The 27934-nt window shown below is 43.9% G+C and overlaps 1 protein-coding gene across 1 annotated transcript in view; it reads left to right on the top strand.

Annotated features, from left to right (window-relative positions):
• The window catches only part of LOC138292459 (myomegalin-like), a 1643599-nt gene that overhangs the window by 1355953 nt on the left and 259712 nt on the right, over positions 1-27934 (top strand). The window contains exon 29 of the mRNA XM_069231077.1: positions 5764-5888. Within this exon, the coding sequence (XP_069087178.1) occupies positions 5764-5888 (125 nt within the window). The remainder of the gene's footprint in view (positions 1-5763; positions 5889-27934) is intronic.

Below are 27934 nucleotides of genomic sequence, written 5' to 3'. Positions count from 1 at the left end.
TCCAGTAGTCCCTGTAAACCATTTGCAGTACGAGCGATTAAAACTGCATCGTCAGCATATAATAAAACTGGAAGTAGTCTCTGGCCCATCTTCGGTACGTCCTTTGCATGTTTTACCAGTGAATCATAGAGCCCATTTATGTATATCAGAAAAAGAAAAGGGGCTAAGATACATCCCTGCCTTACACCCCTAGTTGACGGGATGGGGGAGGTTCTCTGCCCATGTGAGCCGGCCTGAACAGAAATCGTTAGTTCTGTGTGTAGGCATTTAATAAGCTCCAATAGAGCCGGATCGCAGCCTAAGACTTCCAAAATTTGCCATAACTTTGACCTATTAACCATATCAAAGGCACTGGTTAGATCAATGAAAGCCATATGAATAGACTCTTTTTTGACTATCACATATTTGCTGAGTATCAGCTGCAAGTTTAAGACTTGCTCAACTGTGCCTACACCAGGTCTAAAACCAAATTGAATAGGAGATAAAATCTGGGCCTCGGACACCCAATCTTCTAGACGGGACAAGATCACGCTACCTAAAATCTTTGCTGTCGAATCGATAAGAGAAATTGGTCTGTAACAAGAAGGATCTTGTCTATTTCCTTTTTTGAAGATGGGGACAATAATAGCCGATTTCCATGAGAGGGGCACGTTACTGTTTACCACACTATTCAACACATTTGTAACTAACGGATCCCAAAGATCAATTTCTGATTTAAAAATATCAGCGGGAACCCCATCGGGCCGGGAGCCTTTCCCTGCCTTGATCTGTCAATAGCACTTTTGACCTCGTGGAGATCAAAAATAATATTTGGGGCCTTAGTATTGGAGTCTAAAATAAAAAGTGCAGAAGGATTTACATGCGGATTCTCATAAGTTCCTGAACAGAAGACTTTCCTAAAATGAGTTAACCAGACGTCCTCAGCAATAAGACAGTCATTGGCCAAAGAGTTGTTGTCAGAAAAGTAAGAGTGATTTATCACTTTCCAGAATTTAGAAGTATCCTTCTGCTCAGATGCAGCCAAAAGTTCGCCCCAGGCCCTAGACCTAATTTCTGATTTCCGTTTATCAAGGGCAGCCTTATAATCGGCTCTAGATAATTTAACTAATTGACGGGAGAGAGGAACTGCTTTAAGTGCGTCTTTGAGTTTTTTATGGGCGGATGAGCACGTAGGATCGAACCATCTGTGGGCCACCGGCCCCTTCGCGGACCTGTCCACCGCCAGGGCGCGTGAAATGTCAGTGCTTAAAGATTCAAATTCACGCACTATGCTGTCAGGATCTAACTGCTGGGACAAACACATATGAATCGAGTCAGACCTACTTCTTACAATTTCCTGGTTAACATTTTTTGGATCTATTTTGTCCCATTTTAAACGTATGCCACAATTTGGATTATAAGCAGTAGCAGCGCTCAAGCTTTTATTCTTGGATGCCTGGATAATTTTTAGGTCCAATATAATGCTAAGGGGGTTATGATCGCTCGCACAATGAGGCGTAATCTTAAATTCTTGAATTACGTAAAAATCAGAAAAGCCGATAAGTATGAAGTCGATAATACTCCCCCTCAAATTCCCTGTAAAGGTTGGTGTATTACAGGCGTCGGGGGCCAATTTCTCAGTGACATGAACCAGATCAAATTTACAAGTAAAAAGGTTTAAGGCATCTCCTTCAGTAGTATGGTTAAAATGAATTACTGACTCTCTGCCCTCAGCAGGAAAGGCACACAAGTCCATGTGTTCTTTGCTACACAGAGGAGTATTGAAATCGCCCACCCATAGAATAATTAGATCACTATTCTGCAAAACATGTGAAGAATCTATGAGGTCCGTTACCTCTTCCAAATGACCCATAAGGAGGCCCCGAGGAATGTTATTGTAAAAGTTTAAAATGAGGATATCCTTTTGACCACTAATAGAGACCAAGACAACCATAAAATAAAGGGAAGACCAGATTAAGGACACATTTAAAAGCGGAAGATGTACGGAAACAAGAACTAAAAGGCCGCCGCTAGCTCTCCCCATTTGGGAGGTTAATGCCGGCTGACACAGAGAGGTGAAACCGTTCAGAAGGAACGTATCTTTGGACCAAGTCTCCTGTAGGCAAATTATATCGTAAGAAGAAATAAAGCTCTTCCAGTCCGAATTGTCAATTTTGGATCGCAGCCCTGCTATGTTCCAGCTAAGCAGGGTTAATGGTCTAGACACAGGACATGACATTAGAACTTTGGTATTTATAGGAACTTGCAGATCCATTACAGGCTTTCCTGTGTCCCAGGTACATTCAACGTGGACGTTCCCAGCCTTCGGTCTCTCCATGTTAGAAGAACAGGGGTGGATCACCGATAGTCAATCGTTCACGTCAAGGTGACTAAGAGTCGAGGACCGATTGCTAGAGGGTACATTAACCTGTAAATGAAGCCTTTCTGAGTCTGGTCTGTGAATACTTGAATTAATGACAATGCGATTTGGTAGGAGCACAGGGTCGTAAAAATGACACAGGGGATGTATTTGAATCCTGTTAGTTGACATATTACAGTGGTCCAAATTGGTCAAAAAATGGTCTACTGAACGAGGATTAGCAAAATTTAAAACAACATTGTCTCCCTCCTCCAATTCCTTTGAATATCCTACCCTCCTCACTCTTCGGGCCATAAGAATCTTATCATTATGAAAAAAATTAGGTTTGAAATTGGAGTTCAACCAGTGACCAGCTTTTCTAATTAGGGAGTGGGTATCTTCTTGTTTGGAGCACTCCAGAGGAGGAACGTTTGAGAGAACCAGAACGTACGGATTGCAGTCAGGTGGTAAATGTAAAAAGTCTGCATGGTTAGTAAGTTTATTTGGACCTTTATCTTGCAACCTAGAGGAATAAACTTCCCTTGTTGGCCCTAATACAGGGTTGTCAACGAGAGTTCCTTGACCAGAGACGGCTTGTGGATCAAGCGAAGGGTTACTTACTCCTTGGGATACCAAAGTAGAGGGAGGAGTGGATTGATAGGCAGGTTCAGGGCTATGATGTATTCCTGTACTTAATGGACCTGGTTTTAAAAAACTAGATAAAAACCTGGTCACGTCATTACAAAAGCAATCAAGCTTCCTAGCGATCAAAGTGGAAATTTTTGCCTCTAGAGTTGTGCAAAAGGATTTGAGTGTCAAGTCAATAATACTAGAACGGTCTTCAGGAGCATCCTTACTCAGAGGACATTCAGGGGAGGAGACCAGAGAGATTGGGGGTTGGTCACTTTGGGCCGGGAAGGTATGTAGTTTCTTTTTGGAGCCCAGGGCCTTTTTTGTATTTTTGGGCTTTTTCCCAACTCTCCTCTTCTTCAAAGGAGGAGAATCGGCCTGAGAACAAGAGCTTTCAAGAGGAGGAATAACTAGTAAGGGAGAAGAATTGATTCGGTCGGTAGTGGGAAGTATATCGTCGCCCAACTGACTGGTATTCAGAGGCAAGATCAGTGATGAAGGACCAGTTCTTGGAAAGGTGGAAATGTGGACGATGGGTTCCAAAGGGGGGTGTTGTACAGTACTTTGGACAGCCCCAATCCTTTCTTCTACATGTACAAGTTCAGATTCAATGGCCCCCATCACAGAAGATAAATAACTAGTAATGGAGGACTGAAGGGAGCTGGACCCGCCTTCCCCCTTTTGAACATTAGTCTTTCTTTTCCCCATATTTAATAATAGGCTCACAAGGTATCTGACACAGCACCCAGATGAAATTACCACTGGCGGAAGGAGTAGACATTAGGGGGGGGGCCCAGCCGGCCTCTTCCGGTTGATGACGGGCGAAGGACGGGCCCGCCCTTGGCCCGGGCTTTGCCCGGGCGCCGCCCGCGCGCACCCCGCACAGCGAGGCCACACAGCGCTTCCCGCGACGGCGGGAGCGCGATGAAAATTTAAAGGGCTCCTGCCCCTCCTCCGGCCACACAGCGCTTCCCGCGGCGGCGGGAGCGCAATGGAAATTTAAAGGGCTCCTGCCCCTCCTCCGGCCACACAGCGCTTCCCGCGACGGCGGGAGCGCGATGGAAATTTAAAGGGCTCCTGCCCCTCCTCCGGCCACACAGCGCTTCCCGCGACGGCGGGAGCGCGATGGAAATTTAAAGGGCTCCTGCCCCTCCTCCGGCCACACAGCGCTTCCCCTACTTGAACTACTGGATCAGATTGGCGGTAGCCCTGAGTGAGGCAACTATGTCTAGATTATCCTGCTCAGGACTTCCATGTGAAGCATGGCATCTGGTTTGTTTTATTTCACAAACAAGCGTCTGCATTCGAAATTGAGAAAGTATGAAAAAAGTGAAAGCTTAGCAGTTGAAAAGAACATCACTTGTGCACAGCATTCAGTTCTGCCTTAAACAACCACAGCCCTAGCAAACTGGACTTACAGCACAGGTAGACAGGGATCTCTCCAAAGTGCAGATAGTCATCCACCTGGATTACTAAAGCCAAGGCCCCCGCTGACCATGTAATTATAGTCACATGACTTTTTCACTTACAGAAATCATGTGAATACAGTATTCCAAAGAGATGCCGCTCCAAGCATTGGTACACCTCACTCAGTTTATAACTTAGAAGATGAAGCTCTATGTGCGATCATTGCTTTTTTTACAGCAAACAAATTTCGGCACAGCAAAACACTGGGAGAAGACGACGATGCAAAATAATTTACGTCACTTGGGAGTGTACACCCAAGAATGACACAGTGATCTTACATTTATTTACCAGTTTTAGGCAGAGGGAGGATAAGACATTTTCCAGACTTTCAAATGTTTTCAGTCAAGTACCCTAGTCAGGTTTAGAACCCGGATCTTAAACCTTGCAGGTTAGCCAACAGAACAAATGTTGACTCTAAGCCTATCTGTAATTGAGTTGCCAATCACAACAGTAACCAAGTATGACAAGTTTGGATTTAGGAATATTGAATAAACATATTTTACAATGTTTTAAAAGAGTATCTTTTTTGTGAAAGACCTTGTCACGTATCTGTTTTATGTTTAGGTGTTTCACATGTAAACCACCTGGTATCTGCCTTAAATTAGTTAGTATGCCTTTGTCTGTGTAATGTTTCTTTATTATAACCTTGGTATCCAACATGTTGCTGATTAGATAGGAATTGTACACACAAAAATGACATTGGAACTCCATGGATACTAACAACAGTGTTTGTGGTCAAGATGCACATGTAGTCACTAACACTGGTTTCTTCAAAACCAACAGCAGGTGCCAGCCATCCACATGCTGACCACCAGAAATCCCACATTTTCCAGAATGACAAATGGAAAGAACAATCGAGAAGCAAAGATGCAGATAAGCATGAAAGGAGAAGACACAATCTCCCCCGTGGGCATTTAGACAAATGTCATTGGGGTGAAGTGGACCACCACAGACCTCTGGGCTCTCGCACCGATGCACCCACTGTAAAGTTTATAGCTCTTCTCCTGGCAGAGATAAATTGTCTGAACATTCTAGATTGTTGGCAGGATATGTATCCCGGAGTGGGCTACCAAGTCAAAGGTGCTCAATTTTAGGGTGACAGTTATCCTTTACAGTTGTAATGCTGCGGGTTACCATTATAAGGTAGATCAGTACCACACTATGCAATCTTGACCTTTTGTCCCATTGTGAATAGTGGAACTGGCCAATGTGCTTTAAAAGTAATTGAGGAGGCACTTGCTTATTACAAATGACTTGAAAGCTGATCACTGAAAGTATAAGCTGCATCCAATGACACTAACCCTAACATCTGATTTTCCTTTTTTAAGACTTCGGCATAAGGCAGCCATCTTTGAACAGCAGCTGAGTGAGAACCAACAGCTCCTTCAAACTGTCCAGTCGGAATTGAAAATCTATGATGTGCTGTATGGAACATCGAACCTTGTGCTATCAGGTAAGAGTCATAAACCTAATGTCTGAACTTCCTGTACACTAGGAAATCTGGTTGAGTCATGGGATTTGCAAGCGTAGATTCAGTTTGCCATTCATTTTTCTACAGATTGTCCCAGTGATGGTGGTCAGATGCATGAACAGAAGTGCCTTTATCTAGTCTGAAAGGGTTACTTTAGCTAAGTAGAGCAAACAAGCGCTATCTAGTCACTGTTTTGGTTGTTTTAATATAAGCTTGAAGGTGATTCTTCAGAGATCCTATAAGTCTGCACAGAGTAGTGGTGACATGTCGTCAACATCGTAGGAGTTGTGGAAGTAGCATCAATATTGATATAAACCCTTCAGTATGAGTTTTACACAGAATACAAAACCGTCACTTGCACTTGAGATAAGGGCTGCAGAAAGGCACATCTCCATTCCATGACGTTCCACAAATCTGTAAAGTCAGCTCTACAACATCAAGTGATCTCTTTGAGGTTGATATTACGTACTTATATATGATTAGTGCCAGTGATGCAGTGTTCCATACATTATTATGTATACCCCAGCATACAACATTTTTATGAAAGTTCTTTATAGTTTCTCTTTATGTGCAGTTCGTATTACTCAGTTGACACTGTTCGTCTTTTTTTGCTGCATGCGGAAATTGTTGCTTGTGGGTTTCAGATATGTAAGCGCGTTTTTTCCTCCGGGTCAGGATTCGTAAATGCTATCAACCGAGGTTGATAGGATCTTTGGACCCAGTGAAGAGCATGATAAAATCAAATACATTCAATTCAAATCGCAATCAAAACAACAACAAATGTAAACACCATAACCAAAATTGGCCATAGATACAAAGCTCCAAGTAATGAAAAGTTTTTAAACTTTATTATAACCACAAAGCCAAAGTCATGTAAGTAGTGCACACAACCAAATAATACAAATAAAGGAAAACCATGGGCTGACCAAATCTGCAAAACAAGTTTAATCTACTCAACTTCAAGACCATTAAACATTCGAACAAAATCACGCAAACAAGCAAAGATAATAATTGTGCAACATACAAAGTTTTCAAATCAGTTGATGGTGACATCAGTCAATAGTCACATTTCAAATTCAAAAATATAGATTTTATGAGGATGGTTGTCCCACCCAACATTTCAATTTAAGAGGATGGTTCATGAACAGCAATCACTGAATCAAAATTTTAGAGGATGATTAAAATATTTAATCTATCAACATTAGGAGGATGGTTTGTAAAAATTTATTAATCAACTTTAAAGGGATGGTTATTCCCTTCTTATCACAAATTAGAACAAGCATTTGTGCGAACGGACTAACACAATCGGGCAAAAGCAAGCACGAAAAAAAGACAAAAATAATTTGGAAAAATCATCTATCTTGGGTTAGATTAGGCTAACTACAAAAAAAGAAAAAGAAAAAGGTGTCAGCTTGCTAAACTAATCAAAATAAGGAAAGGGGAAAAATAACATTGTAATTTTTATACATCTCCCAGCAAACAGCAAGCAAATCAGAAATCACGTCAGATCCGGCAGAAGACATGAGGCACATCATCCGGAAAATGCAGAACATGAGCTGCATGTGAAGAACGGGCATGGGGCAAGTTAACAATTAAATTCAAAGAGCAATTTAGAAATAAATAAATGACTTAACAATAGAAGCATCAAGTGGGAGCTTAGCAGCAGATGCATTCAAAGAGCATGGTGGCAAATAACAACTGACTGAACATTTCAAACGTCTTTGCCTACCTAGAAATGTCCATTGTAATATAATTGGTCCACTGTGTAGAACCATATGTTGTAAAATGACTGATGTTCAATGAAATTTGAAACACCCATTAGGTTTGCAACATCTCCAAATCTTCTCAGGGTAGATGTGAAGTCATCTTTCCTTCTGAGCGACGCATAACATTAAGTATGACTGAAATTACCATATATTTTTCTGCACACATATTGCTTCACGTTAATAAAGTCATATAGATTAACATAACTTGTAATTATTCTCTAATCATATTTCATTCAAAAAATATGTTTTTCTCAATATTGTTTTAAATCAAGTTAGCATTTAATAAACTTAAGTAGGCACAACGTCTTCCATAATAAACACGATGCTCAATGTGGGTAGGCACAACGTCCATCATAATTCAAACATGCACACTTTACATGACAAATTAATTCATCTCTGATAGGCCTTTATATGCAATTATAGCGTCGCTTAATGCTGAATTCCGGTCCACTAATGTATTAATACAATTTATGCTCTAACAATCCCTCCTCTGACGGCAATTTATGCCGTCGTAGAAAGGACACTCTCATTTACAATAACACAGCTAAAAGCCTGGTTGTTTGATAACATAATGGTTTTGGTCTACTGAAATTCTCAAATCTCCTCAGGTTCTTGCAAAAACTGCACCTCATTTTCTCCATTTCAATCTCCTCCCTCCTCTGTTTATTCTTAGCTCTTTGTTTCTTTCAAAGATGATATGCTTTGTAAAGCCCAAGTGCAACAATAATAAACACAGTCACAATCAGTAAAGATTTCAGGATCATTCTCACAATTCCCTTTCCTAAATCTCCAAACCAGGATCCATCTTTCAAAATTCCTTTACCTATAGATTCCCAGACATTTTTCTCTTTCAGATCTTTCAAGTCATTTTTCAGATTTGTCATGTTAGATATGAATCTCCTTACTGTTATCATGAATGTAGGTGCAACAATTTTGCACCTGTAAAAACTTTGCAGACTTCGCCTTCCTTTGATATAAGGATGCCTAAGGGAAGGCGATTTTGCAAAACCATTAATCTCACAGCAAGCATTTCCATATCCACTAGTAGGATAGCACCTGCATAATCAGTTGACATCTCATCTACAGTTGTTGACAACTTTCTTATCTTGATGTCATTCAGAATCATAACCACAGATGGAATCACTGCATCAGAAATGTCACCTGTAATTTCTGCTGCATTCGCTCATCTCCTTGTCCTGATATTAGATTTCCCTTTCCAGATTGGATTGTCAACATTTTCCACATGGTAAATTTTCAGAAAACCTACCCCTAAATAGCATATACCATATCAATCTTTCGGTAGTTTGTGAAAGGCATTACTCCCACAGATTAATTAAACACCTGGTATGGCTGGGTCTTGTCCGTTTAGCATAAAAGTTCAAGTACTCTTAAACAAAAACATGTCTACATTCACTAGTCCCTATAAACGTATTATCAGTCTTTGACTGCAGCCTATATATACATAGCTTCCCTACATGTTACCAATCTAAAGCTAAGCGTCCTTGTGTACTACCACCTGGAAGATGTGTAGCATTTTTCTGCCATTCCTGTAAAACTATGCAATTTTCTATTTTCATTTTCATTGCCTTTCTTCTGTCATCTACTTGATTTATGAAATCCTTTTCTATTTGTATGAGTGTGCATGTCAGGTTATTCTTGTGGGCATAAGCAGTGCAAAAGGTTCATGTAGGTTCAAAGAAACCTCTTACTATGTAAAGGTTCTTTGCCTTAGCAATGCAACTCAAATGCTGATTAATGGGCAAAAAAGAAAAGACTAAATCAAAGTTCCAATAAAAGTATTGCATGTACTCCTGATTACGTAGATGTGTTAGTAATAGGCTGTACCTTATACTATAGGTCAAAGACAGACTATGGTATGTAATTCATACGTGTACAGATTAAGGGATCTGTGGACACACATAACAATCAAGCACATCTATCATTTCAATGTGTTCATACAGTAATCTGTAGCATACATTAGAAGACAAATCTCCCTTTGAGTTGTAAAGATGAAGCAAGCTTTCATCCCTTTACAATTGATCTTGCTTTGTACACTGGTGTAACTGTGCTTCCTAAATTGTCGTTCACTGACACGCTCAATCCAGCAAAATACTAATATACTCACAATCACACATGCTATAACTAAACAAATACACACATATTTACATTTACTCTGTTTTCCTTGATCCAGATTCATTGCTTATCTAAAATCAGTCCAATAATAAAAAAAAAATATTGCATTTTTTGCTTAACATGAGCAAAGCAAAATCAAAAATATTCCAAAGTCTTTTTGCACTTATTTACAACAGTTCTTGATCTTCTAATACATTAATCAAGTTTTCACTAACACCATTTCTCAAAGAGTTAAAAAGAGAAATGTCTCTAATAAATAGCCATTTGATAATCACTGATTAGCACTTCCAGCATATAATGTCTCACTTAATTAATTGGTAAAGTTATTTCATAATTCAATTCTAGTGCAATTTCAAGTTCCAGAATGTCAGTTATCCCTTTTTAGTGAAATGTAGTCAGTGTTCTAGCAGCTTAGGCTGTGGAGAGGTAGCTGTAGCAGAGCTGCTTAGGCTAAACTAGCGCAATACCACTATAGTTACACAGTACTTATACACAATAAAAGACAATACTCAGTGTTACCAACAATAAAGGTACTTTATTTTAGTGACACAAGGCCAAAAATATCTTAGAGACAATACTCCTTCTGGAGGTAAGTATTATACACAATATATACACTAGAGACCAAAATCAGGTAAGTAAATAGTCATAGAATAGTGAAATCATTAGAAAATACAATAGAATGCAATAGGCCAAGGGGGAACACAAACCATATACTAAGAAAGTGGGATGCGAATCATGAATTCCCCCCTAGGTAAGTGTATTGTGTAGAGGGGTGCTGGAAGTGTAAGAAAACACCAAAGGTAAGTAAAACACCCCATCCCCAGAGCCCAGGAAAGTAGGAGTAAAGTAATGCAAGTTTCCTCAGGACACACTAGAAGTCGTGATTAGAGTTATTGCAAGAACCAAGTAAGACTGCAAACAATAAAAGATGGATTCCGGGACCTGAAGACCTGTGAAGAGAGGAGACCAAGTCCAGAAGTCACAGAAGATTCCAGGAAGGACAGGAGCCCCTGCCAACCTAGAAGATGGTACAAAAGAGGATTCTCTGGTTGGAAGAAGTCCGCAGAAGAGTACCAAAGAAGATGGCTGCGGGTTCCTGCATGGTGCAGGAGCTGTCCCACGTCGAGATGTTGGATGCAGGCAGTTTGCGGTGCTGGATTCATCCAACAAGCCTTGGTTCAAGCACGGTTGCGTTTTGTGTCAAAATGGTGCTGCTTGGACCTAGGAGGGACCTGGGGGCCTCAACTCGGACTGAGGAGGCAGAGGGTGCTCCCAACACAGTCGAGAGCCCACAGATGACCAGGCAGAACCCACAGGAGTCACAGGACATCTGGACAAAGAAGGTGCAAATTGCAGGTGGTGCAGCACAACAAAAGAAGGTCCCACGCCGCCAGAGAACAACTCAGCAAGTTGTGCGTCGCAGGATGGAGTGCTGGGGACCTGGGCCACACTGTGCACGAATGATTCTTGGAAAAAGTGCACAGAGGCCCCAGAAGCTAGAGATGATACGGTGCACAGGGGTACTGTCGCAAACTGGGAAGGCAGGCTCTTACCCCCGCCAAATTTAGACAGCTGTACCTTAGGACAGTCTGGGTCAAAGGGGTCTACCACCTGTGTCCCAGGGAGCACGCTTGTCATCAGGAGAGGAGTCCCAGAGAACCGGTTGTCATCTTGTATGGTGCCTGCTGGATCAGGGAAGTGACTCCGCCACTCCCCGGGAGATTCCTTCGGTTCTTCTGGTGCAGGGTGAAGACAAGGAGTCCTCAGAGTGGGCACACCTTGGAAAATGTTGCAGTTGCTGGCTGGAGCTGAAGTTGCAGGGTCACAGTAGCCTTTCTGGATACTTTGTTGTAGTTACAGCGGTTCCTGGCGCAGTCTGCGGTTTCAGAGGATTCCTGCAGGAACTTACAAGCTGAATCTGAAGAGGAACCCACAGGAGAGAACATAAATAGCCATTAGAGGAGGATTGGCTACCTACCCATCAGAAGGGGTCTCTGACGTCACCTGCTGGCACTGGCCACTCAGAGATCTCCAGAGTGTCCCCACACCTTGGAAAACAAGATGGCTAACGCCAGGGACACACTGTAGGAACTCTGGGCACCACCCCTGGGGCGGTGATTGACAGGGGAGTGGTCACTCCCCTTTCCTTTGTCCAGTTTCATGCCAGAGCAAGGACTGGGGGTCCCTGAACTGGTGCAGACTGGCTTATGCAAGGAGGGCACCATCTGTGCCCTTCAAAGCATTTCCAAAGGCTCTAGGAGGCTACCTCTCCCAAGCCTTTCACACCTCTTTCCAAAGGGAATGCATTGTTCTGCCTTCCTGGGACTGAGCTGCTCAGACCGCAGGAGGGCAGAAACCTGTCTGTGAGGTGGCAGCAGCTGTAGCTGCATTGCAAGGCTCAGAGCTGGTTTGGCAGTACTGGGAGTCCATGGTGTAGCCCCCAGGATGTATGGGATTGCCCCCCTAATACCAGATTTGGAATGGGGGGACAATTCCATGATCTTAGACACCTTACATGGCCATATTCTGAGTTACCATTGTGAAACTATATAGGTGCTGACCTATATGTAGTGTACGCGGGTAATGGTATCCACGCACTCATGAAATCCAGGGAATTGGCCCTGAACTATGTGAGGGCACCTTTGCTAGTGCAAGGGTGCCCTCACACTTAGTAACTTTGCACCTAAACTTCAGTAAATGAAGGTTAGACATATAGGTGACTTAGAAGTTACTTAAGTGCAGTGAAAATGGCTGTGAAATAGTGTGTGCACTATTTCACGCAGGCTGCAGTGACAGTCCTGAATAAGGGTTTGTCTGAGCTCCCTATGGGAGGCAAAAGAAATGCTGCAGCCCATAAGGATCCAATGCCATGGATACTTAGGTACCATATACTAGAGACTTATAAGGGGGGGTCCAGTGTGCCAATTGGAATTGGAGTATGAAGTCACTAAACTATAGTGACTAATTTGGAAGCCGAGAGAGCATAAGCACTTAAGTACTGGTTAGCAGAACTTCAGTGACACAGTTAAGCACTACTGACAACACACACATTAGGCCATAAACTTTAAGCACTGGGGTCCTGACCAGCAGGATCCCTGATAGACAGGCAAAACATACTGACAAACAGGCAGAAATTGGGGGTAACATGCCAAGAAAGATGGTACTTTCCTACACATGGTCACTAAAGTGACCTGGTAAGGCTCTTTCCTCTGTGGCTCTAAGCAAGTCTTTCTCACATGTTTTTGACAAACACAAAGTCACCAGACTTCAAGTCATGACACTGCTTCTACGCTGGTTGAACCATTGCTTCTTCCACCTGATGAGACAAAAAGCGAACCACTCCAGCTAGTCCTTTGCAATAATCCAGCACTAAGTCATCTATAATGTTCACAAGAGCATTTGCAGGCACGCCTGGTAATCTTATGGCACGTCCCATGACAATCTCATGTAGTTATCCTGTTTCCTGTCAGGAGTGCTACACATACTCATCAGAACAGGTGGCAATTCATCAGGCCATTGCAATGTTGTAGAAGCACACACCTTTACCAATCGAGACTTCAAAGTTCCATCCATCTGCTCGACGAATCCAAATGCCTCTGGTCTGTAACTGTAGTGAAGTCTTTGCTCAGTTTGTAATACCGCACACAACAGTTTGATAATCTCATTATTAAAATGAGATCCTCAGTCTGATTCCAGAGAAGTCGGGAATCTGAAAAACGGAAGTAACTCTCTCAACAACAGCTTCTCAACAGTGAGGCTATCATTTCTGCGTTTTGGGTAAGCTTCAATCCAATGTAAAAACACACACAATCCCCAACACATACTTCAGTCCATTGCATACAGGCATCTCAATTAAATCTAGCTGCATTCTGTTGAAAGGTCCACCTCATTTACCTATGTGAATCAATTAACCACAGTGTGTTTCCCTACGTTCATCTGCTGACATAGTACACATCTGTGACACACTGCTTCTGCAACAAGTCTGAATCTGGGGTTGCATCATGTCTGTTTGAATGTCCTGATCATTGCGTCCCTGCCAAGATGCAGCTGCCCATGATAGTACCTTGCCATTGAAGGCAACAAAGTATTTGGCAACACCATCATTTGAAACCCAAGCATCATCTTCATCTCTCTGAACACAACCTGCTCTACTCCAACCTCTGCATTCCTTTTCAGTAACTTCCTCCTGTAACCTCTTCACCTCTTCCCAAGTGTCATTTGCTGTCATCAGAAAACTTTGGTTTGTCTCATTGGTGCTGCTTCTATCACTCCATTCCTCATTAAAGGATGTGCAGTGTAGCACACATATCTGGCTACTTGATCAGCACAGGCATTCCTCAACAAGCTATAATCATTTGACTTTTGATTTGCTACACATTTCACAACTACAATTTTCACTGGTAACTGTAATGCTTTCAACAATTGATTAATTATATCACCATTTTGGATTGGCTATCCTGAAGAATTCATGAAACCTCTCGGGGACAACAAATGTTTGAAGTGATGAACCACACCAAACGTGTATTAGCTATCAGTGAAACTGTTCGCTTTGAGCTGTTCAGAGGCACAACATGCTCTAGTAACAGCCACTAATCCGGCTACTTGGCTTAATCTACTCCTTGAAGTCATGAAGCTTCTATCACTCCTGAGACTGTGCAAACTGCATAAGCAGCCCTCAGAGTTCCTTAATTAGCCCTCAAACAGGAGCCATCAACAAATATGACATATTTTTCTTCTAATGGGGTATGTTGAACATCGGGTCTCGGTTTGATGCATAGTTCAGTCACAGCGAGACCGTCGAGTTTCACTTCATTTTCATCATTTACATTTTCCCTAACCACTGGTAAAAGGGTTGTCGGATTCAGTACATTACAACGTTTAATGTTCATATATGGAGAACCTAAAATCAGGAACTCAAAATGGGTCAAATAAGCATTGGTCAAATACTGGGTTTTAGTTCTGGTCAAAAGAACATCCACAGAGTGGGGTCCAAAAATGGACAAAGGATGACCCATGACAATGCCTTCGCACTGTCCAGTGCTGACACCCACTGTTGTGACCTATTTCAAGCAGCCGGCCAAAGCAGCAGCTACAGGATCAAGGTTAGCAGAATAAAGAGTCATTGGACCCCTCCATGTAACTGCATCAAAACTGAATGTGCACAACCATCACGTTCATGACAAAACAATGAAAAACATTTCTTGTAATCTGGCATTCTCAGAACTGAGGCTCTGCATAGGCTTTCTCTCAGCTCAGTGAAGGCTTTCAAACAAGCGTCAGCAAGTCACACCGGATCAGTTATTTCCATGTGTGTCAACTTTTGTAAGCATTTGGAAATCATTTAAAAACTTGGAATCCATTGGCGGTAGTAGCCAACCACTCCCAAAAACATTACGACATCTCTGTGTCACTGGGGGATTCATTTGCATGATTGCTTCAACTCTCTCTTGGCACACCTTCCTTGCTCCTTTCTCTATGTGATGACCCAAATATTTCACTTCTTTCTGACAGTACTGTAATTTTGCAAGGGGAAACTGTATGCCCATTTTCACCCAAATGGTTCAATAAGGCAATGGTATCTCTCCTACAGGCTTCCCATGGGTTTGATGCAGCCATCAGGTCATCAATGTACTGGACTAAGACTGAATGAATTGGCATGTTCAGGGACTCCAAATTCTTTTTCAAAATCTGATTAAAAATGACGGGGACTCGGTATACCCCTGTGGAGTGTGACACTAGGAATATACACGGCTTCCAAATTTAAATAAAAACAAAAACTGACTATCCTCCTGGAGCAGAACGGAAAAGAATGCCTGACTCAAGTCAATGACTGAGAACCAGTCTGCTTCACGACGAATCTGAAACATAATAACAGCAGGATTCGGTACCACTGGACAACATTGAACGACAATCTTGTTCACTCTTCTCATACTTGAACTATTGGGTATTTTCCACTGGGCTTCCACAATCCCATAATACAGATAACACGGACTTCCCATGACTTCCTTCAGAACTCTTTGCTCAACAAAATTTTCAATTACAGGTGTAACTCCTGCAATCACTTCTGGGGCCATATTATACTGGGAGATCTTGGGGAACACTGCGTTTGAATTCACTGTTATTTTAACTTGCCCAACACCTCTAATGAGTCCAATATCTCATTCTGAAAAAACCCAAAACTTCACCATCACTGTTCCCTGTAACTCTTGGGCAAAAGATTAAGGGGCATATTTATACTCCGTTTGCGCCGGAATTGCGTTGTTTTTTTTTACGCAATTCCAACGCAAAAGTAACTCCATATTTATACTTTGGCGTTCGACGCGTCTAGCGCCAAAGTCCATGGAGTTTGCGTCCTTTTTTAGCGTGGACACCTACTTTGCGTTAATTATATGCAAGGTAGGCGTTCCCGTCTAAAAAAGTGACTCCGCAGCATGTGCGCCGTATTTACACTCCCGGGCAAAATTCACGCCCGGGAGTGGGCGGGTCAAAAAAAATGACGTACGGCCGCTTTTGCGCCGTTTTTTAGCGCCTGGAAAAGGCAGGCGTTAAGGGACCTGTGGGCTCGGAAGGAGCCCAGAGGTGCCCTTCCATGCCCCCAGGGACACCCCCTGTCACCCTTGCCCAACCCAGGAGGACACCCAAGGCTGGAGGGACCCATCCCAGGGACAATAAGGTAAGTTCTGGTAAGTATTTTTTTTTTACAAAAATTGTGGCATAGGGGGGCCTGATTCGTGCCCCCCTACATGCCACTATGCCCAATGACCATGCCCAGGGGACAGAAGTCCCCTGGGCATGGCCATTGGGCAAGGGGGCATGACTCCTGTCTTTGCTAAGACAGGAGTCATTTCTATGGGGGTTGGGAGTGGAAAAAAATGGCGCAAATCGGGTTGAGGCGAAAAATTTGCCTCAGCCTGACTTGCCCCATTTTTTCACGCCCAAGCTCCATATCCCCCTACGCCGGCGCTGCCTGGTGTACGTCGTTTTTTTCAACGCACACCAGGCAGCGCCGGCAGCTAACGCCGGCTAACGTCATTGCTTAAATACGGCGCCCGCATGGTGCTTCAGAATGGCTTTAGCCGGCGCAAATTTTTTTGACGCAAAACTGCGTTAGCGCAGTTTTGTGTAAAAAAGTATAAATATGGGCCTAACTGTCATTATTGGAAATATTGAAATAAGAGGATGCATCTCATCAATTTTGCAGGGCATTTCATCATCACTATTTGTCTGTATTGCTATTCCTTTGTGACTGCAACTAATGGAACATTTTAATTTGCATAATAGGCCACGGCTAAACAAACTCACAGGACTTGGATCTCAAACTACTAATTGGTGCGAATCCTCAAAGGATAGCAATATTAAAGTATCGATACTTCTGTGGGTCAATATTTGCTGTGTATTATATCAGTGAACCCCTCTTTTGCAATTGGAGTACCATCTTTTACCTCAATGGATCTGCCATTTTTACCTGCATCTAATAACATGTTATCTAGAAAGTAGCTTTTTTCATTAAAGAAAGCCTTAATACTAGATGTATGCTTCCATTCTCCTTTGAAACTTTTGCAAAAATTACTTTCATTAATAAAATCTTTTTGGCTTCTTTTTCTTTTTTAGACAACACTTTTTTTATTCAGTGTTCTCATTCTGTTTAATATCAAGATAAATAGTTTATGGTTCAGGGCAAACGATTTATCAACCACACTCTCAATGTGTTTTTTTTTTTCTTCAGTACTATCCTTCTCCTTTTATACTGTTTGATGTTTCACAGCAAACTCTGTATTACCCTACTTCTAAACATTCTGGGGCATATGTATACTCCATTTGCGCTGAATTAGTGTCATTTTTCTTTACACAAATTCAGCACAAAAGTAACTCCATATTTATATTTTGACGTTAGACCCGTGTAACGTCAGAATATTGGAGTTTGCACCATTTTTTAGGTGCATGAACCTACCTTGTGTCAATGAGATGCAAGGTAGGCGTTCCCATCTAAAAAATGGTGCTAACCGCATAGCTCCATATTTATCCCTCATGCTAAAATGACGCAAAGGTGGGAGGAGGGGCTAAATAATGGTGCAAAGTTTGCTTTTAACTCCTGGGTCATACCAGGCATTAGGGGACCTGTGGACCCATTTCCATGGTTAAACAACATGGAATAGGGCCACAGGTGCCCTCCTCAAGCCCCGGGGACACCCCCACCCACACTAAAGGGACACCGGAGGATGGGGGACTCCACCCCAGGTAAGTACAGGTAAGTAATTTGTTTTTAATTAACCTCTTAGCTGCTGGGCCTTTTCCCCCCCAGTGCTGAGCCCTTTTTTGGCTATTTGGGGTAGTTCGCGCTTAGGCCTTCATAACTTTTTGTCCACATAAGCTATCCACGCCAAATTTGCGTCCTTTTTTTCCAACATCCTAGGGATTCTAATGGTACCCAGAGTTTGTGGTTTCCCCTGGAGGAGACCAAGAAATTAGCCAAAATACAGTGAAAATTTAGTTTTTTCCCAAAAAAATGGGAAAAAAGGGCTGCCGAAGAAGGCTTGTGGTTTTTTCCCTGAAAATGCCATCAACAAAGGGTTTCTGGTGCTGAAATCACCATCTTCCCACCTTTCAGGAACGGGCAGACTTGAATCAGAAAACCACATTTTTCAACACAAATTTGGCATTTTACTGGGACATACCCCATTTTTGCTATTTTTGGTGCTTTCAGCCTCCTTCCAGTTAGTGACAGGAATGGGTGTGAAACCAATGCTGGATCCCGGAAAGCTAAACATTTCTGAAAACTAGACACAATTCTGAATTCAGCAAGGGGTCATTTGTGTAGATCCTACAAGGTTTTCCTACAGAAAATAACACCTGAAATAAAAAAATATTGAAATTGAGCTGAAAACAACAGCCATTTTTCTTTATGTTTTACCCCGTAACTTTTTCCTGCGATGTCAGATTTCTGAAAGCAATATACCGTTTTGTCTGCTGGACTCTTCTGGTTGCGGGGATATAAAGGGCTTGTAGGTTCATCAATAACCCTAGGTACCCAGAGCCAATAAATGAGCTGCACCCTGCAGTTGGTTTTCATTCTATACTGGGTATACAGCAATTCATTTGCTGAAATATGAATAGTGAAAAATAGGTATCAAGAAAACCTTTGCATTTCCAAAATGGGCTCAAGATAAGGTTTTGAGGAGCAGTGGTTATTTGCACATCTCTGAAATACGGGGTGCCCATACTAGCATGTGAATTGCAGGGCATTTCTCAAATAGACGTCTTTTTTACACTCTCCTATATTTGGAAGGAAACAAATGTAGAGAAAGATAAGGGGCAATAACACTTGTTTTGCTATTCTATGTTCCCCCAAGTCTCCTGATAAAAATGATACCTCACTTGTGTGGGTAGGCCTAGCGCCTGCGACAGGAAATGTCCCAAAACACAACGTGGACACATCCCATTTTTTTGACAGAAAACAGCTGTTTTTTGCAAAGTGCCTAGCTGTGGATTTTAGCCTCTAGCTCAGCCGGCACCTAGGGAAACCTACCAACCCTGTGCATTTTTTAAAACTAGAGACCTAGGGGAATCCAAGATGGGGTGACTTGTGGGGCTCTGACCAGGTTCTGTTACCCAGAATCCTTTGCAAACTTCAAAATGTGGCTAAAAAAACACATTTTCCTCTCATTTCGGTGACAGAAAGTTCTGGAATCTGAGAGGAGCCACAAATTTCCTTCCACCGAGCGTTCCCCCAAGTCTCCTGATAAAAATTATACCTCACTTGTGTGGGTAGGCCTAGCGCCCGCGACAGGAAATGCCCCAAAACACAACGTGGACACATCACATTTTTTGACAGAAAACAGAGCTGTTTTTTGCAAAGTGCCTACCTGTAGATTTTGGCCTCTAGCTGAGCCGGCACATAGGGAAACCTACCAAACCTGTGCATTTTTTAAAACTAGAGACCTAGGGGAATCCAAGATGGGGTGACTTGTGGGGCTCTGACCAGGTTCGGTTACCCAGAATCCTTTGCAAACCTCAAAACGTGGCTAAAAAAACACGTTTTCCTCACATTTCGGTGACAGAAAGTTCTGAAATCTGAGAGGAGCCACAAATTTCCTTCCGCCCAGCGTTCCCCCAAGTCTCCCGATAAAAATAATACCTCACTTGTGTGGGTAGGCCTAGCGCCCGTGACAGGAAATGCCCCAAAACACAACGTGGACACATCCCATTTTTTGACAGAAAACAGAGGTGTTTTTTGCAAAGTGCCTACCTGTAGATTTTGGCCTCTAGCTCAGCCGGCACATAGGGAAACCTACCAAACCTGTACATTTTTGAAAACTAGAGACCTAGGGGAATCCAAGATGGGGTGACTTGTGGGTCTCTGACAAGGTTCTGTTACCCAGAATCCTTTGCAAACATCAACATTTGGCCAAAAAAACACTTTTTCCTCTCATTTCGGTGACAGAAAGTTCTGGAATCTGAGAGGAGCCACAAATTTCCTTCCACCCAGCATTCCCCCAAGTCTCCTGATAAAAACGGTGCCTCACTTGTGTGGGTAGGCCTGGTGCCCGCGACAGGAATAGATCACACAACGGTCAATGTTGGTCCTTACATGAGGCAGCTGTTGACCCTGGGGTGATCCATTCCTGACGCAGGCACTAGGTGTAGGCACTCAAGTGGGGTAGTGTTTTTATCAGGACAGGTGAGGAGTCACTGGGTGGTAGGAATTTTGTGGATCCCAGCATATTCCTGTAGTTTGTATGACAGAAATGCGAGAAAAATAGAGTTTTTTTTCAACATTTCAGCTTTGCAGGGTATTCTGGGTAAGAAAACTTTGGGTAATCCACACAAGTTACACCTCTGTGGACTCCCCCGAATGTCTAGTTTCCAGAAATGTTTGGGTTTAGTGTTTCTCTATATGGCTGCCGAACCCAGGACCAAAAACACAGGTGCCTGCCTTACAAAACCAGTTTGTTTTGCCATAGATAAGTTTGATGTCTCCACAATATGATAATTGGGGAGCTCCCAAGAGAGCACTCTCTCTCTCTCTCTCTCTGCTTGCCGCCGCATTCACCAGCTCTCTGGGTTGGGCTAACCCACTATTACCCAGTTGCACAAACTGCTTGCGAAGGGACAGCAGGACAGTCCTCATCACCTCCATCATAATGTACTGGAAGAGGGGTTATCGAATGGGACTCCTCCGACTGAAAAATCACTCCCAGAAACTGCGCCATTGTCCTATCCCTCAGATGCTGTCTCAGTATCTAATGTCTCAGTCTCTGATCCTATGTCAGATCTGTTCTCTATAACCCGAGTGCCGGCAGCAGTCATCCATCAAGATGCCATCTCTGCTATTGGCTAAACTGTTGCTCTAAAACACTAGCCTTCGTAGACAGTCACAAAATCGATGGTGTGTGTGAGATACGTGCAACAGTAGAGGCCACCTTACCTGCGCTTCTTCCCTCAATCAGCACGTTCTTTCAAGACACTAAAAAAACACCTTGTCACATACCATTCGTCACAGTCTTTAGCACCTCCTGCGCCCAGTCCAACAATCATTATTGGTGCTCCCACTCCCTCCTCCTCGGATTCCCTCATTACCACCCAGCAAAAGTGCCCTTCATCTCTCCATAGCCGCCCTCCACCCCGCACATACATTTCATTGGTATTATAGCGCAGGTAATGGCTGACTTTACTAATGTACTCAGTTATTTACATAAAATACAGATTTGCTCTTTGCAGTAGGCATATAAACCTTCTGCGCTTCTTTATGGCACTACAACTGCCACTAGACAAGTCTGACCCTTTTGTAGCAGAAACATAGTCACAATACTTACTTGACTTTTTTATTGCTGCCTAAAAGCTACAGTTGAAAAGCGTCAGTTGAAGTATGTGCATTGCTTTGCAGACGCAAGCTGCAACTGCAAGACAACTGGTGGCAAATATATATATATATATATATATATATATATATATCACTTTTATATGTGGCACACATATTGACAAAAGTAATATATATATATATATATATATATATATATAGATCTATCTCTATATATATATCTATCTACATAGATATATCTATAGATAGATCTATATATATATACATATATCTATATATATCTATAGATCTATCTATAGATATATCCATGTACATAGATATATCTATCTATATATATAGATCTATATATATATATATATATATATATATATATATATATATATTTTTTTTTTTTGTTGTTGTATGGTTTCCTTGGGGGCCCCCCAGGGAAACCCTACAACAACAAAAAAAATATTGCCCCCACAGGGGGTCGCCTTGCCCACGGCAGCACCCAAAATCCTCAACGCGACTCTTGCAGCTAGCAAGGCTTGTTTGTGGTCTTTCTGCGTGGAAACAACTCTGTATCCTCCAGCACGCCGTGGGACATCTTCTGACCAAAGGAGAAGTTCCTGGCACCTTCTGTTGTTGCAGAATCTTTGGCTTCTTCCACCCGGAGGCAGCCCTTTTGCACCTTCATCCGGGGTTTAGTGGGCTCCTGCCCCCCCCGGACTCTTGCGTGACTCTTGGACTTGGTCCCCTTCCTTTACATGTCCTCAGGTCCAGGAATCCGTCTTCAGTGTTTTGCAGTCAGTTGTTGTCCTTGCAGAATCCCCTTTCTCAACTTTACTGTCTTTCTGGGGTAACTTTACTCCTACTTTTCAGGGTCTTGGGGTGGGGTATCATGGACACCCTTAGTGTTTTCTTACACTCCCAGCGACCCTCTACACACTACACTAGGCCTGGTGTCTATTCGTGGTTCGCATTCCACTTTTGGAGAATATGGTTTGTGCTGCCCCTAGGGCTATTTCTCCCTATTGCATTCTATTGTGTTCTACACTGTTTGCACTACTTTTCTAACTGTTTACTTACCTGATTTGGCTTGTGTGTGTATATTTTGTGTATATTACTTACCTCCTAAGGGAGTATATCCTCTGAGATACTTTTGGCATATTGACACTAAAATAAAGTACCTTTATTTTTAGTAACTCTGAGTATTGTGTTTTCTAATGATGTAGTGCTAAGTGATAAAAGTGGTATAGTAGGAGCTTTGCATGTCTCCTAGTTCAGCCTAAGCTGCTCTGCTATAGCTACCTCTATCAGGCTAAGCTGCTAGAACACCTCTAATCTACTAATAAGTGATAACTGGACCTGGCACAAGGTGTAAGTACCACAAGGTACCCACTATAAGCCAGGGCAGCCTCCTACAGGCGTGTGTGTGTGTTGTGCGTGTGTGTGTCACTCTCGTTTTCCTCTCCCCCTCCTTTGTGTGCTAGACGGCTGTACTCACCGTCGCCATCTTCGCCGGCATTGGTGTTCGTGGTGGAGCATGACGTAGAAGATCATAGGGAAAAGTTGCTGTTCGGGTTCCATGGCGGCGTAATTCTTCCCTATGTCTCCAATAGTGAGTCCTTTCACTCCTGTGCACTGTTTCCGTCAGCCTTTTGATGGCGTTGGTACCACCCCAGAAAAGGTGGCGGTTTGTGTTGTCATAATATGGTGGGCGGAACTTTATCTTCCGCCTGGCTTTAGGCGGCTACCGCCATGGTGCCTGTTGTTTCCGCCCTGGCGGTCGGTGTGGAACATTGGCTGTCTATGGGAGTTAGCACCGCTGTGGTCATAATTTAGCGGTATTTACCGCCAGCCTGTTGGCGGTATTACTGCTGCTTTATCACCGACCGCCAGGGTCGTAATGAGGGCCTTAATCTCTTCAAGAAACTCCTTCTGTGAAAATCCCTGCACCCTGCTGGAAACGATGCACAGCTGTTTTGCGACCTAGAAATCGCTGCACAGCCGAACTGGAAGGTCGCTGCCTGACTTCCCGAGTGAAGATTAGACACAGCGCCTGCCTTTCGATAGAAAGTCTGACGCACAGCCCTACTGGATCGACGCACAGCCGAATCGGAATGACGCAGCTGATTCCCCGGGTGGAAAATCGACACAGCGCCTGCTCTGCAACAGAAAGTTCAATGCATCACCATACCGGATCGATGCAACACCTGTGACTTCTTCCTGCGCGCCCAGGATTTCCACACATCGTCCCTGGGTGTCAAAAAGATCCCTGCATCGCAGTGAGGACCCAAGACTGCGTGCCGAAAATCAACGCAAAGCCCCCTTGCAACATGAAAAGAAATGACCCATCTGTGCTGCATCGGAAAATCCGATGCACACCCTATTTTGTCACGCATCTCCTCCTCGGCAGTCCCCATACGTGTTATTTTTGACGCAAACAAAGTAGTTTGTGTAATCAAGAGACAACTGTTCATTTCTAAGATTTAAGACTCTTTTTAAACCTGCAAAAGTGATATTTCAAATCGTGCTCTTCGAATCTTTATAGTTTTTGACCTAATTTAACCACATATTGTATATTTTTCTAAACCTTCATGGTGTATTTTTTAACTGTGTTACTGTATGATTTATTGCGCAAATACTTTACACATTGCCTTTTAAATTAAGCCAGACTGCTCAGTGCCAAGCTACCAGAGGGTGGGTACAGGATAATTTGGATTGTGTGTGACTTACCCTGACTAGGATTGTGGTCCCTACTTGGACAAAGGTGTATACCTCTGCCAACTAGAGACCTCATTTCTGACAAGCACAAAAAGACTATGGTGGTCATTATGGCATCGGCAGTCAGCTTACCACCAAGCCGGTGATGGCTGTAGGTCCGTCGCCAGGCTAGTGGTGAATACTGCCAAATTATGACCATAGCGGTGATCCCTCCCATAGACAGCCAAAGTACCACCGAACCGCCAGTGCAGTCTGTCCACTTAGTACGGTAGTTGCCATCTTAAGGCTGGCGGAACACCGCAACCCGCCCACCATATTATGACATAGCAGACAGCCAAGATTTCTGGGGCGGGACCACCGCCACCAAAAGCCTGGTGGAAACAAATCATATAAAGGAGACACTCACATCCGAGGACACAGAGGAGTTCGCGGCGGCCATGGAACCCATACTGGAATTCCTGCCGATGCTGTATGTGATGACATTCAGGAGCAGCAACGCTGCCGCCGATGGTGAGTACGGCTGCATAGCACACAAGGGAGGGGGGGGAGAGTGACACACCCACACACACAACGCACACTATACACACATACCACACACCGAGAACTATCTGCAGAGCAATTCAATAGCAACATAAGCCAGGAGCAAAGAAAGCCAGGACACATACCTTTGGTCCAACCACTGTAATTCGGTGGGCACAGCGACCTCAATTAAATAAATTTAATTGAGCCCTCCAGTGACTCCAGTGAGGCCCTCAGGATGTAGGATTACCAAGACTTTCTCCTCCCATGCTGTCAACTGTGGGAGAGGAGGTGGGGGTCCACTGCCAGTCTTCATAATGGCAACTTGGTGCCCGGAGGTCACTGCAAGCACTTTCCCCTGTATGTTGTTCTAACTCTTGCAAATGCCGTCCCTTGCATGTGGATATGTTCCCACAGAGTTCACCCTGTCCACAATCCTCTGCCATATCTCCATCTTCCTGGCAGTGGATATCTGCTAAACCTGTGCACCAAACAGCAGTGGCTCTATCCTGACGATTTCCTCCACCATCACCTGCAACTCCTCATCTGTGAAATGAGTATTCTTCTGTGGGGACATGTGGTGGATTTAGTGTGTGTTGTGCAGTGTGATAGGTGTTGGGGTATGGTGTGTGGTGTGTGATGCGTGAAAGGTAAATAGGTGGCTGCGGTTTGCATGTACAGTTCTTGTATTATCTTTTGCAGGCAAGATGTAGTTAGTTTTTCATGTTTGCAAAGGATTGTGGGTTGTGTGGGGATGTGTTGTGTAGTGCTGTTGGTGGGTGTGTAAAGTGTGTGTATATGTGTCAGGTGTGGGTTTTTCAGTCTGGCCAATGTTGGCTTCTTTTGGTGTTGGATACCCAATTCTACTGCAATGGCTGACCACTGTTGAGTGTCCGTTGTGGTGATTCGTGGTCCATAATTTGGAGGGCAGTGTATTGCTGGCGTAGCGGGGAGGGTGGTGTGTCCGACAAAGTTTTGCCTCCGTTGGATCTGATGGAATTGTTGTTGTGGCTGGTTTCTGTCGGTTTTGTGTTTGTGTGCCATAATCTGGCAGGTGGATTTCCGCCTCCACGGTGGTCTTTTGGCGGCCGTCACCATGGTGGTCTTCGGAAAAGACTGCCAATGTCATAATGACCACCTATTTTTGCTAAACTTTGAAAAACCATAACTAAAAAGTAATTACCCAATTTTGATGATCATGGTTAAAATGTTTATAAAAATCTGAAGTATTTTTGTAAATTGGTCTTGAGTTATTCTTTTGAGTGTGTGTCCACATTTATTGATACTGTGAGTGCAACAAGTACTTAGCACATCCTAAAGTAAATCTAATTGCTCCCCCTCACTACTATACAAACAGAGCATTAGGTGGTGTTTTTTACTTCTAGTTACCAAAGTGGGGTTGCTTGAACTCTGCACAGTGCACGTCTTTTTTCTTCAGTATATAGAGAGCCGGCCTTCTACAATGGCAACAGGTATTCAGGCCATTTCCAGACCTTGCCACCATGGAGAAGAGGGATGTGATTAAGAACTTTCAGCTAAATAGGCAAATTATCCTGGATTCGTGTCACCAGTTGGAGTCTGATCTCCTGCCTCACAATATGAATCCAATAGCAATGACACCAATAGTGAAACCCATGGCAGTGCTAAATTTTTAGGACACTAGGGGGGTCATTCTGACCTTGGCGGTCCATGACCGCCATGGCGGAATGCGGCGGAAGCACCGCCAACAGGCTGGCGGTGCTTCCTGGGCGATTCTGACTGCGTTGGTAAAGCTGTGGTCGGAAAAGGGGAGCCGGCGGTTTCCCGCCGGTTTCCCGCTGGCCCAGGGAACCCGCCATGGCGGCGCTGCTTGCAGCACCGCCATGGGGATTCCGACCGCCTTCCCGCCAGCCTGTTTCTGGCGGTGTCCACCGCCAGAACCAGGATGGGGGAACGGGTGCCGTGGGGCCCCTGGGGGCCCCTCCACTGCCCATGCCACTGGCATGGGCAGTGCAGGGGCCCCCTAACAGTGCCCCACAAAGATTTTCACTGTCTGCTTTGCAGACAGTGAAAATCGCGACGGGAGCCACTGCACCCGTCGCACCCCTGCAACTCCGCCGGCTCCATTCCGAGCGGGCTTCATTGTTGTAGGGGCTTTCCCGCTGGGCCGGCCGGCGGTCTTCTGGCGGTCGGCCGCCGGCCCCGCGGGAAAGCCAGAATGGCCGCGCGGTCTTTTGACCGCGGAGCGGTCTTTCGGCGGGAACCGCTTGGCGGGCGGCGACCGCCGACCGCCGCGGTCAGAATCTCCCCCTAGCTCTTTTAAATATACTGTGGAAGTAGCTGGGGGCATGTCCCAACCTTTTAAGTGGTGTGCTAAGAGAAGTCCTTTCCTGACTGCTGAGACACAACAGCTATATCCAGTTTCCATGACAATAGGATTTGGCCACTGTGAAGGGAGAATGTTATGCTTTGGGTGGACTACCAAATGTGGTTGGAACAATAGACAGCACGCACATTGCGTTGGTGCCACCACACGCAAGGGAACAGGTCTACCATAAACGGAAGAACTTTCATTCCATCAGTGTGCAAGTTGTCTACTTACCGGATTTGTATATCTCAAGTGTGTGTGCCTGCTTTCCTGGGTCAACACATGATCCATTTGTACTACGGAAAAGCACCATACCCCTGAAAATGTCACAACTTGGACCAGAGAGGGCTTCGTTTGTTGGTAGATACAATATGACTTGGGGGATCTTTTGCCTGAATCCTAGTTTAGGAAGGGACAATGGCTTGCTTTGATATTAATCTGTTGATGTGTTACCTCCATGTAGGAGACTCAGCGTATCCGAACGAACCATGGTTGTTGGCACTGCTGAGGAATCCAACAACGCCAGGGGGAGTCTACTTCAATGAGGCCAATAGAAGAACAAGAGGCCAGTGGAGCTGGCTTTTGGGCCCCTCAAAGCCAGGTTTAGGTGCCTGGACAAGACCGGTGGAAACTTCCTCTACTCACTCAATAGGGTGTGCCAAATTACGGTTGCCTGCTGCATGCTTCACAACATTGCTCTGTGACCGAACATCCCAATAATCACAGAGGAAGGAGAACA

Source organism: Pleurodeles waltl, chromosome 4_2, assembly GCF_031143425.1.
Source record: "Pleurodeles waltl isolate 20211129_DDA chromosome 4_2, aPleWal1.hap1.20221129, whole genome shotgun sequence".
Lineage (NCBI taxonomy): Eukaryota > Metazoa > Chordata > Amphibia > Caudata > Salamandridae > Pleurodeles > Pleurodeles waltl.
Note: the sequence above shows the minus strand (reverse complement) of the source record. Positions and strands in the feature narration are given on the sequence as shown.